Source organism: Corticium candelabrum, chromosome 18, assembly GCF_963422355.1.
Source record: "Corticium candelabrum chromosome 18, ooCorCand1.1, whole genome shotgun sequence".
NCBI lineage: Eukaryota > Metazoa > Porifera > Homoscleromorpha > Homosclerophorida > Plakinidae > Corticium > Corticium candelabrum.
In genome coordinates this window covers 2,405,702-2,418,392 of record NC_085102.1, presented here as the reverse complement: position 1 = coordinate 2,418,392, position 12,691 = coordinate 2,405,702, and the positions used below count along the sequence as shown (strand labels likewise).

Here is a 12,691-nt window from a genome sequence, read left to right as displayed (position 1 = left end):
TCAAGCCCACTATTTATTGCCACGCCTTCTTTAAGGAGGCCTGGCTCTGGTGTCAAGACGACTAGAGAACAAGTTTACTTTCACACAGAAAGTAAGAATTCAAATGCAGTGTGACGGGTCTGTCAAATATAACTGAATTCATTTCGGATCTTTATATGCGCTGGGAAGGCGGAGCAGTCGTCCAATATCCGTTCGACAGTCAGCGCACACCTATCATTAGCTCACCGGCGTAGCGTGGTCCTCAAGTTTGTGGGGCTGCTAAATTAGACCGCAGACAACGCCCATTTCTCACACAAAGCTACGCCCATTTTCTACTTATCTAACTCTCAGTTTGTAGATATCTAAGTAAATTAATATTAATTTCAGGTTAAAATAGACTGTCGGACTGCGTACTGTCAGTGTTCGTATAAAGAAGTGGAAACACTGTTAAAATCCGTGCCAAAAAGGTTTTCATGGCTTGCTGCGATCGTTAAAATTAGATGGCATCTCGATGACAATAGAATCTATAAGACCAATTCAGTGCAAACGACCTTGACCAGTTTTGGCATTTCGCAATCTAGCGAGCAATATAGGTCTAGCTATAGTTTATTAATTAATAGATAGAATATATCTGTGGAGAATGTATCGTGCAGTGCAAGCAAATCATTGGTTAGAAGAGCCGCAGGAGATTCCATTCTCCGGTCAATCTGGTCGTCGACCGTAATTAACTAGACTTACTTGAAAAAGAATTGATGGATAGGCTTCTGCATGCCTTTTTGATGCGGTCATATTTGACTCTGCCACTGCCGGATAGCGACGTCTCAAATAGGTGATAGTCATGCTCACTTTAAGTGTCCACGACTTCTCAACAGTTACACTGGTTTTATCATAATGAAATTAAGATGTGTATTGTCACAGACGTATAGTTAATTAATTAACGTCGTTGTCAATCGTCAATATACTACTCTGATATTAAGAGGATTGTCACTGTTTAGTAAGTTATAACTACAGTTCTGCTTGAAGCGAAGTGACACGCCCTAAATGTTTGGGGGATGTAGCTTCCCCAGCCTGTCTCCCCAGCCTCCCTCCCCGAAGCTACGCCGGTGATTAGCTGTACGACCAACCGCCCATTATATACTGTGCTTTGTCTAAGTTATTCCGCTGTCGATGTCAGATGAGCGCTCGCAGTTGTGCAAGTCCTTCGTGGCTATCCACGTGAAAGGTGAGTCGAGCCGAAGTCCAGTCTCGAGTCCCGGATCCTCTGAAAACCAGCTCTCCCGGGCCATGGTAAGCGGAGAAAGTTCTACCCACTCTCCATAGCTACAAATTTTATGCAGGCTCGTCTCAGGTAAGAAATTGCCTCAAGTACAACAAGTGGACTTGGACACAGCAGGTAGGAATTCAATGGATTACATGGGCAGCTTGGTTCAGTATAAACATCGCGTAAACTATCATGACGACTGATGTGTAGCGCGACTTATCAATACCGTACTATAAAAACGCTCCTACACACGCGCAGTTAGAATACACTTATTGGATCCAACCGATTAGACGTATTTGTTACAAATTTGTACTTGAACTTGAACGCAAACGGCAGCGCAAAGAAGCCTAACTAGAAAACGTCACTTTATGTAGACGTCACTATGAAACACGATGCTGTAGATGTTTGCTTTCTAGTACAGTGTTGGAAAACATATATCTATTTAGCGTTTCGAAACATTATCAAACAGCTATTCTAAGAAACACTGAAACTAGTACTAATACAGTACTTGCATGCAAAACTTTAGTAATTAATTAATTTTAAGTGTTTTCTAAAGGGTCTATCTATCCAACTAGAGTCATTTGTCGGTCCATTGTTGTCGTTGGAGAAGGTTGCTGCTCGTTGTCTGGCATAGCATTGTAACCTGAGAGACCCTCACATTGATCAATTTCGTTTGCAAATACCAGTGGTGGTGCTTCTGCAGACTTTGCAGCATCACCTTCAGTTGCATCTTGCAATGTATTTGGCTTTGCGTTAAGGCTGCAACTAAAACACCAAGTTTTTATAAGATAACGATGTATGAGATCACCAAGTAAGCACATTATGGTCACAGCAGACAATATGATAAAGAGACCTCCAAGATGATGCAGATTTAGGGAATCGTCTTTTGCCACTTTTCTGTCGTTTTCGCACAAGTCCGCCCATTCGAAGTATTTCCGATCTAGTTCCTCGAGGTAATTGTCGAACCACGCCTCCTTAATGCCTCCATTAAGCTTTTGTGTGTAAGGTGAATTGTGCTTGAGAGCAAACGCTGCGTTGATTACACGTATTTTGTCGTCAAGAAGCTTAATATTACATTCAGTTTTTGCTTCAAATTCCAGGACGGATGAGTCGTCAACATAGGCTGTTATCTCTTTTGATATCAATCGTCTCAACCAATCTTCGGATGATATGTCTTTAAAAGTCAATCTCGGATACTCATGTTGTAAATAGGACAATGCTCCGGTTACGTTGGATGCGCCAATAACGCCAACTCGAATATCTTCAATTGCCTCGTATGTCGTTACTTCATGTCGCCTCAAAAGAAATACAGTGAGACTAGCTGTAAAGCACGCATAGAGTACGCGAGTAAGAAACCAAGCGATAGCAATGTAACCGCGACCGGAATTCGTGATGACACTCCCTTTATCATGAGTGAAGAAGAATACAGACATAGAGACAAAGATACAGTCCATAATGTTCGGGGCATCTTCATGTGACCTCTTTCGGTTCCTCTCAAGCAGAAACACAAAGAAACCACCTGCCACAAAGAAGGCAAATGTCAAAAGCCATAGTTCCCACGAAAATGGCTTGAAGAATCCCCAAAAATTTGTGATATCAATTTCAGGTCTGAGAATCGCTACTCGATATGACACCGACTTTATAGACCGTGTGAATTCAACCTTAGAGATCCTTTCTGGCGTGATGGCCAACGGTCCAACGACGACATGAAATTCTACACCGTCGTATTTCCTGATCCCAATGCCCTTAAAGTGTCCACTTTCTACTACATCAATGGCCTCATCCCACGTGATATTTTGAATAGAATAATATTTAAAATTGTTCAGACAGCTTTCTGTTGCTACTTTTTCAAATAGATCCACAGCCCAGCCAAAATACTTTCTGTCGGTGGCGCCGTTTGAAAATTCGATGTATGGCTTATAGCGACCTCCTGCCAGAAGAACGTTGACTCTATGGCGGCAAATGTTAACTTTTCCTGTAGGGCTCCTAACTTCGCTATTATGCCAAAAAATTGGATGCTCTATGGCAATTTTGCCGAAACCATAATATCCTACGTAACGGCTCAGAGTATATTGAGGTCGAAAATTATAAATATTGTACCTAAATAACAAAAAAAATTATAAATAATCATGATGTATATAGTAAATGTTATACATGCAACTGACCATGTCAGTCGTTCGTCATTATTAAACGTCACGAGACCACTTGCTCCAACAAAACGTGTCCGCTTTATGTTCGCGACTATTTGCTCTCCAGATGTCCAGCGTTGGAATTGGAGATCGCCAATTTCAACTTTGTTTGATGAAATTGCGTAGAGCATGTAATAGATAGACATTGCTGCGGCCCACACACTGTCGTACACCAACTGAGCTAGGGCATCTTTCAATTTTTCAGGATAAAGGATATGCGGTGTCACTGTTAGAGGTGTACCATAGTAATCTAGCACAAAACTGATATTAAGGTGTTGTTTTTATAAAGTTTGCTATAATACCATGCTCTCTCAACGTCAAAACAGTATCATCTAGCATAGAATTGATACATATATATATATATATATATATATATATATATATATATATATATATATATATCATCTTCTTGCCAAAAATTATTTACATATAATTACCGTGTTTCCTCGAATATTGTCTTTCTTTGAAACGAAATTTGTGGATCTCATCAGCTTTTAATATAATAGTAACTGATGCCATAAATGCGACAGACCAACATTAGGTACTGCGCATGCCTATTACTTAGTCTGCATCTGTCAAAAGCTACCGGTATAACCGTCAAGAAAAAATGTCGTTTTCGCTTGCTAAAAAAGTTGAGACTGTGGAGCAAGTTGCAGCATCATCGGGTCTTTCTGCTTTTTGGGGGAGGAACAGCTGGACAATCGAGCCTACGCTGCTCGCTGAATTTTGATGAAAAATCGGGCGATGAAACTGCATGAGTGAACTAAGTATCTAGAGTCTTGCATGTATCAAAGTTGCTTACCTGACGCAATGTGTGTTAACCCTGTGGCCCAATGAATAAAATAAGGTTATTATAATTCATGACATACCTTTTAGATATAAACCATCACTTAAAACGTTCCAAAAATTTATCACTTGTTAATGCTAGCACAGTTTGAACGGTCTAACGTTTAAGTTGTTTCCGTAGCAACAAGACACGCCTGCGCTGTTTTAAACGAGGTTGAAACGGTTATTGCGCCGTCGTTTCGCTCAAGCAAGCAGGAAACGCGAGGCTACGAGATCGCGAATGGTCCGGCGTAGACAAACCCATCCCCTTTTGATATTTACCGACAAAAGGAGGGTTTTTCTACGCGAGACTAGATCGCGAACAGTCTGATTGGATTAGAATCTGTGGCGTTAATGACTCGTATAATTAGAGCACAATGCTACTAGATAAAAAGAATACAACGGCAAAATACGTGTACGGTACATGCGATCCAAGCTGACCGTAGGTTAGTTACAAGTGACGTATACCACGTCTCTCTTTCCAAGTTCCTATAAGTCCCATCTAATCGGGTTCTTATTAATACGTTCCGAACGCAACACAACACTGTTTATTCAAGCCACCAGGAGATTCTTCAGAATATTCTCTTAATGGGCTGACTTTTTAGATGGTACTGGCTTCTGTTCTTGTTGAGGTGGTATATGTTGCTCTTCTTGTGGCATTTCTCTAGCCTCCACATCTGGAATATGATTCAAATGTCGTTTGTTCTTTCTGACGGTATTTGTTGACGTATCGATCATGTATGATCGTGGCGTAGTTTGCTCAGGCTGTGCAATTTCTATACCACACACCATCTGGTCGGGCACCCATGCTCGTGCACTTGAATAAAGACATTATAGGTCTCTTGCACTATGGCGACGATCATGACCTTCTTTCATCCTGTTCTTTCCTTGTTTTTCTGCTTTCTTTACTATGGTTAGATTCGGGACACATTGTTTTAGTAAGTCCCTGATGATTGGCATATTGGAACGTAATCATGTGTTCATGAGGAGTTCTACTGGGCTATAACTATTTCTGACAGGAGTTGATCTGTAAGCCAGCATCGCCAAGTACGGATGATCCACCTTCTCTAAAAGATTCTTCATAGTTATAACAGCTCGTTCCGCTTCTCCATTACTTTGAGGAAAGTGAGGGCTAGACGTGACATGAGTGAAGTCATAGGTCTTGTCAAAATTGGTAAATGCCTTAGAAGAAAATTGAAGGTTATTGTCTGACATGACTTGTTTTGGGTATGCAATGACGTGCAAATATTGACTTAAGTTGTTGAATGAATCCTTGAGAAGTTGTATCTCAGACTAAACCAGTCTCAATTTACCTTGAGTAGTAATCCACCACTAGAATGTATGTGTGCTATTTCCGTAGATAAAGGTGGGTTGCTACCATTTGCAATGGTAGGTCTGGAAGAATAGTTGGAAGAAGTGGTTTTGCATTGTTGTAGTGAGTTCTTGCACAAATAGGACAATCCGCAATAATTTCTTCTATTTGTGTACGAAGACGAGGCCACCAAATTGATTGAAAAGAACGCTCTCTGCACTTCACAAAACCCTAGTTACTGCTATGTAGAGAGCGGAGAACTTTATCCCTCAGAGACAACGGAATGATTATTCTTGAGCTTCTCAAAAGCAAATTGTGGTGGACACAAAGTTTATGGCGGAGTTGCCAAAATTGCTTCAGCTGTCCTTTGAGAACTCGAGGTACTGGCCATCCGCACACTAAATACTGTCGAACTTTGTTGCATAGGTCGTCCGAATTTTGTTCCTTTCAATTTGCTCTATTTTAGATTCGGAAGCAGGAAACAACTGTATAACGATTGATATATATTTGACAACTTCTTGCTCGTATAGCTTGTCTATTGTTTGTGAAGGTGAAACTGGTTGTCGAGGCAGAGCGTCCGAAATAATGTCTTTTCCCGGTACGTAATAAGAGACGCATTCTTAGGCGTTGAATCCGCGGAGGTAGTTCATCCAGGCCTTTCTGCCCAAGTAATGAACTGAAGGGCTTATGGTCTGTCACTACAATAAAATCTTTCTCAATAAGATAGTTGCTGAATCTTTCTGCTGACCACGTTATTGCATGAGCTTCCTTTTCAACCTGGGTGTAACGGGGCTTTAGATTTCCCAAAAATCTAATGTTATCCATCAGACAAACATAACCAGATAAACCTTCCAAGATTTACGACATGCGTCGTTGGAAATGTTCAGGAGCTGACGAAATGCCGAGAGTCAGGCGTTTGAACAAGTAGCGCCCAAACGGTGTTATGAAGGTCGTCAAACTCGAGGATCCTTTCGCGAGGAGAATCTGCCAAATCCTGAGTTGGCATTAAGTTTTCTGAAAATGTTGGCATTCTTTAGTTTGGCCAGAATGTCCTTTATAGAAGGAAGGATATGCCGTTCTTTTATCACACTTTGATTCAACTTAGGTCTACGTAAATTCTAACCTTTCTATTTGCTTTAGGCACCACAACCATTCCGGAACACCAATCCGTTGGTTCAGTTACACGCTCTACGACATCCACTGACTCTATTAGAGACAGTTCTTCTCTTACCTTTGGCAGTAGTCAAATGTAATCCTTCTTGGCGTAGATAAAGCGTATGATCTTGCATCCTCTTTCACACGAATTTGATAAAGAGACGGAAGCAATACCGAAAAGCTTAGGGTAACTCTTGGTAATGTCTTCGATCTCTTCTATCACTCTCTCTACACGCACAACACTACCCAAATATTCAATTGCTGGTCTCCCAAGGAGAGCATTTGTTATATTTTTCACCACATACAAGGCCTTTTGAACGAACTTGTCTCCTTTCTTTAACTCGCATGAGAATTCTCCATTGCTCTCCAAAGGACTCTGGTTAGAACATCGTAAAACCATCTTTGTTGCCTTCGGTTGTCGGGCCAAGTGCTACCTAGAGTAGTCATAAGGTAGTACAGTTACATCTGCTCAGGTGGCTATTTGAACCTGGTATATGTGCCATCGACTTTGATATCAATGATCCAAGGCTGGCTGCCCTAGGATTCTAAGCCGCCCATGAATAGAAAATCTTCCTCTTTCGGATCTATCTCTCCTTCATCCATCTTGCGGACTGTCTCACGCTCTTGCTTCGACATTCTGCTCCAAAGTGTCCCGTTTGAAGCACTTTGATTTCCGGGCTTGGCATTTGCTCCTGCTATGGATGGGTGCTTGGCCACATCTACCACAGACTTCCGTTCGTGTTTCCAGCTTATCTGGCATCTTTGTGTCACGCGGTCTCAATTGTTGCGTCCAATACGCCTGTTTCTTTGTCGGTTTCTTCACACCTATTGATGATACGTCTTCTGTGACTTCCTGGAATTGCCTGTGCTTTGCGTGTTGTTGTTTTTTGAATGCTTCGCTTTGCCAAGCTCTGGTAATAGCCTTCTCCAGCGTGAAATCCGAATCAAGTTGAAGCTTATGCGCAAGCGTTGCGTCTTTGAGACCGAAGACTATTCTGTCGCGAATCATCTCGTCATGTAACTGACCATACTGACAGTGCTCGGCAACTTTGTAGAGGGGCGGTGATAAAGGTATCTACGGTTTTTCCATCGTCACAGGCTCGAGTCCAGTCGGTCATCTCCCACCGCGGCGGAGAAAGACCGGCTGGAAACATTCGCCACTCAAAGGAAACTGCTGACTAACTAATCTCCAATCTGTATTTTACACGTTTGGTTAGTGTTTGTGCATGCACGTGTATTTAGACATCGGCTGATAGCAATGCCAGTCGCTTTGGCTCTCCACTAATGCATTTGTAACTGAGTAGTCAATTGCTTTTACCGTCTGATATCACATTTCGTTAATTGTGAGCTACACTGCATGTCGTCTTCTGCTTTGTCTTCCTCTTCGTACTTGGAGGAATAGGCAGTGCATGCAAGACAACTTTTAGTCGCTTAGGGTGTCGTACGTTGCATGCGCTAAACGAGTAGACCATCTACAAAAAGCGTGGTATTTGCATTCAACGCAGGGCGACGAGCAGAGCTATGATTTGCGTACATTGGAGTCGACCTTTTGTTCGCCTTTGTGCTAAAGTTTGAGTATAGCGCTCTTAAAACGAGAGACAGACAACGAAAAGAGCTGCAAAGAGTTGACCTGATGTTTGTAGACTTGGATGGCAGGTGTCTAGACTACACGCACTTTTGTCAAGCAAAATTACGTTAGCAAAGAGCCAATAGCGACGTGCAACCCTATCGAGGATGCACAAACATTGAACGGCACTCCAATTGGAGGATAGAGAGTCGGCGGTTTGTTTGAGTGGCAAATGTCTCCAGCCGGTCTTTCTCCACAGCGGGGAGATGACAGGCTGGACTCTCCAGCCTACCCTTGTTCTGACGTCGCTGATTAAATATAGCACGTTCAAGAATGAAATTTTTTTTTATGAAGTGTTGTTTAAACCTCTGTATGACAATAAAGTAATCCGCTGCGTCATTCTGCGACAGCGACATTGATGTCAGAATCTCTTCAGCTATGTCTCCCATGGAGTAAAGGAGAGTTGAGACTTGTACGGTACCGTACTTATTCTTCAATCTTGCTGCATTCCGGTAACGATCAAACCTATTTTGTCATCTCAGCAAATGCACTGGATAGCCAATTTTCAAACGGAGCTTTAGCTGGAACTCGCAGCTCCATACTCCTGTCACCATGTGGCGTTACTAACTCGTATCATAATTAGTGCACAACGGTACTAGATAAAGAACACAACGGAACAATACGTGTACGTTACACGTGTTCCTAGCTGACCGTAGATTAGTTAATAACAACAAGTGGCTTCTCATATTACAGAATATTTTGTTGCGATCAAGTTCAATATTTGATGAGTTTCACTACCTTGGGGTGTTCATATATTGTTTGGAAGAGACGTCAAATACGCTCGTCAGCGTAACAGAGGTAAAAATCGATCCATCTGCTGGTTTTACCTCGTGTAACAAATCTTTGTGCCAGGGTTTGGGTTCTACCCTTTAGTTTTGCCAACTCAATGGAAGAAAGGCTCGTAATGTCATCCATACTATCTTCGTGCAACGGTCCAGTGAGCCGGAAGTTCTCGGCAAGCTCAATGGTGGTTGGAAACATGCAAGTGAGCTAGACGTAGGATCCAGAAATTGTTTCTACAGTTAAAGAGACGAATGTAGATAGTCATGTTGTACTATCGCTTCTACTAGAAGGAATGAATACCGGAAGTGCAATGATATTCAAGAATGCACGTCGATTTGAAGCTGAAGCCAAACGTTTTGAATATTGTTACTTTGCAGACGTAGCAATTGATAATAAAATAAAAGTTTAAAGAAAAGAGTTAATAGAATTAATTTTTTGTAAAATCGGTCTGGGGAGGGAGTCAGAGCTCTTTACTAACACGGTATCAAACTTTGAAAATATATAGTTACCCATCCTCTAATAGAAACACTGGTCACCGATGGAGCTAATAGTTTGGAATAGTAGTAACTCCTCTCCTCGCGCGCGCTCCACGTGTTTTAGCACGTGCTTTTTGTTCCACTACTACTACTTAGGAGAACAAAATGCACGTGCTAAAACACGTGAAGCGAGCCTGAAGAGAGGAGTGGGTACGAGCCTAGTAACCCAAAGCAAGGAATAATGTGTTGTGTGTGTGTGTGTGTGTGTGTGTGTGTGTGTGTGTGTGTGTGTGTGTGTGTGTGTGTGTGTGTGTGTGTGTGTGTGTGTGTGTGTATTTACATATATTTGTGATTAAGCTATCCTATGTATGCCTGAAAATGTAAAATAAGCATAATCCCATAGATCTATATCTCTACTAGTAACTAAAATATTTAGAACAAACTTTAAAGTACACAATAATTGTTTGTGTAAGTTTGCTGGTACTTTACTAAAGGTGTAAGTCCTTTCGTAAGAGTAGTCTTCCTTACATATAGGAAACAGTTCAACTCTAGTTTGCTCAATTTTAGATACCTTTTCAAACTGTCCTCTAAATGGTAAAATTGTTGGAGACTTTTAGACTACAGTACTGTTATGGCATTTTAACAAGCAAATTTTAGTGGCTAGTTTCCCGTCAGTCTATAGGTTTCTGCGCCTAGATGCACAAGTTACATTTGCAGAAAATACGGTAATTATTAACTTATAATATCGGAACATTCATACCGTTTAGATCAGTGGCAGTAACGATCATTCCGTCTAGTAAATTGAGAACGTCTTGTCGAACTCTATCAATCGCCCATTCAGGGTCACGTTCGGCTCCGACGTTCAGACTGATCCAAGCAGTAGAATTATTGATAAGTCCAAACTTGTTGGCAGCTTGCATCAGTACTTCGTAAGTCAGAGTAACTTGCTCAATAGAGAGAACAATGACGGTTGCGCCGCTGTTCCAGATCTTCTCCAATTCTGGTGTTATGGCCTCCTCAAATGCCTCCGTGTCGTTCCCGTAGTCTTCAGCGGGTGGAATCCAAGCGGTAGCCACTACAGTCACGTCGAGAGCTTCAGTCCCGTAACGAACGTTTCTGATATCCTGTTGATATGGAGAATGATGTTGTAGTGGAGATTGTGTGATGACGAAAGCGATATGCGACCAACCGTAATACTTCAGAATTCTGATCAGCTCGTCTCCGTGCGAACTCCGCGCTGCTTGCATCGATAATGCCATTCTGTTTGAGTGTGGGAGGTACCTCTTCATTTGAGACAAAGGTATCCACGGAGAAACGAGTGGCACTTGACTCATTTCAGCCAATGGAGCTATATAACTCAACCGATCCACATGAAACGGACCAATCATAGCCACCGGTGGAGGCAACTCGTTCGAGAGTAGACTCAGGAATTGGCTGATAAAGACGCTTGGATGACTTGTGGAATCTAGGAAGAAGTACTCTAAATTGTATCCAGACTTTACATGGCCGTAGTACCAGTCGGCGTCCGTAATGGCATTGATATACGTGTCCTTGAGCTGCTCGTACGTGATGTTGGTTTTCAGTTGAAGAAACTCCGCCCGACTGGGTAAGATGAGAGCGATCGTGAGTCTTGGAATGCTCTGGGACTGGACAAGCTGATGTACTCTAGCGACTGCTAACCATGCGATGAAAAGCGAACTCATCCTGCCCTCTTTCACGTGATGGGGTAGTGTCAGCAGGATAATTCACACCTAATTAACTTTAGTATCACGTGGGCAATCTCAATGATTCAAGCTCTGAACGACTAATCTTCGTCGTTTATCTTCGATTCCGTTGTAGGTCAATGCAATTGCACCCTAGAGAAAGGACGCAGATTGCGCCTGAATTTGAATTTGAATTTGAATCTTTTAAAATTAGGCTCCAAGCTTTATATATATGCCTGGTATGCTAGAACTTTGTCAAATTGTTAAAAATTAAGCTTTAGACTAATTCAAACGATACTACATATCTATGTACATCTTATAAAACAATTTTGTAAACTAAATTTTAACCGCTAACATTCTGTTTTAAACTTGTAGTTATGGCAACTACGTTGACTGCAATAAAAATTTATGTAAATTATTTCCGTGCTCTCTCTACGGAATTGCATCCTCGGACTCCTAAACGATTGCGCTACAAATCGTATATTCAAATTGGTCTATTCGCGCTGTTGTTGAGTCGCTGCAGTGAACCACGCACTCACCGGTCAGTAAGTCTTGCTAGACTAGTGTTCTTTCAAACTTTGGACCTAAACTAGTGTCGTAGGAAGGAGACTAACGACGTACTTCGATAACTAAGATTGGTCTACAAGTAACTGGCGACGTTGTACGCTAAGTTTCATCTCGGTACGCCGTCCGTGGGCTGAGCCATCTGACCAATACCCTAGGCTCAATACGCGCCATCTTGGTGAAACGCGTTGGTTTCCTGTAATCGATCTCGTGAACGGTTTCTAGAATCGCATTTCTTGTTACAGCTGAAGGAAAACGCATGAAAAACTCGTTCGAAGTTGTTTATCACCAGAAGAACGATTCGTTGAGAGCAGAATTCGAAGCAAGCCGTTTGTGGGAGCGCCGCGCGTTCACCAGAGTCGATCATGTTCGGCAAGAAACGTTGTGTGAACCTGATTTCGAGAAGCGAAAACAACAGAAAGCGGTAGTGAAGTGAATCTCAAGGCGTTTGAAGTCAGCAATAGGAGTGAAACAGCTCGGCTGTGGCAGCGAGATTTTTGATCACGTGATCTGACACAGAATGGCTAGGTCTGTTGTAACAACTTCCAATCGAATAGTGATTTATCTAGAGGTTATTTTATGAGATGTGTAACTCTTCAGCGAACGAAAACCTCCGACCTCGTTGTGTGATATTGTAATGCGTTGCAATCTAGTTGTTGTCACGGAGTTACTACGGTGTGGTTGCCTAGGTGTGGCTTTGTGTTCGAAAGTATGCATCCACTTTCAAGCAGCTTTACATCGTGTTACTACAACAACAGTCGTAAGAAACGTTAAATTTATTTATAATGTAGAAATCAGAAAATCGAGGTTTGCACCG

At 42.0% G+C, this 12,691-nt stretch overlaps 1 protein-coding gene and 1 long non-coding RNA gene across 2 annotated transcripts; one reads left to right on the top strand and one right to left on the bottom strand.

The window, feature by feature from the left end:
* Window positions 1-1,649: 1,649 nt before the first annotated feature.
* LOC134194363 (uncharacterized) lies at window positions 1,650-11,310 on the bottom strand. The gene is made up of 3 exons (XM_062663290.1): window positions 10,368-11,310; window positions 3,406-3,679; window positions 1,650-3,340 (listed from the first exon to the last, which is right to left on the bottom strand). The coding sequence occupies exons 1-3, from the start codon at window positions 11,308-11,310 to the stop codon at window positions 1,804-1,806; spliced, it is 2,754 nt and encodes a 917-aa protein (XP_062519274.1). The 3' UTR covers window positions 1,650-1,803.
* A 461-nt stretch (window positions 11,311-11,771) lies between these two features.
* Window positions 11,772-12,691, top strand: LOC134194162 (uncharacterized). The gene is made up of 3 exons (XR_009972151.1): window positions 11,772-11,851; window positions 11,912-12,061; window positions 12,120-12,691. It is a non-coding gene; the product is annotated as an uncharacterized LOC134194162 (long non-coding RNA).

Excerpts from the sequence above, each read along its gene's own strand:
- LOC134194363 (XM_062663290.1), bottom strand. The coding sequence starts at position 11,310 with ATGAGTTCGCTTTTCATCGCATGGTTAGCAGTCGCTAGAGTACATCAG. Across the intron at positions 3,680-10,367 it reads TACTGCCACTGATCTAAACG|ATTACTATGGTACACCTCTA; the intron begins GTATGAATGTTC and ends GTTTTGTGCTAG. Across the intron at positions 3,341-3,405 it reads AATGACGAACGACTGACATG|GTACAATATTTATAATTTTC; the intron begins GTCAGTTGCATG and ends TTTGTTATTTAG.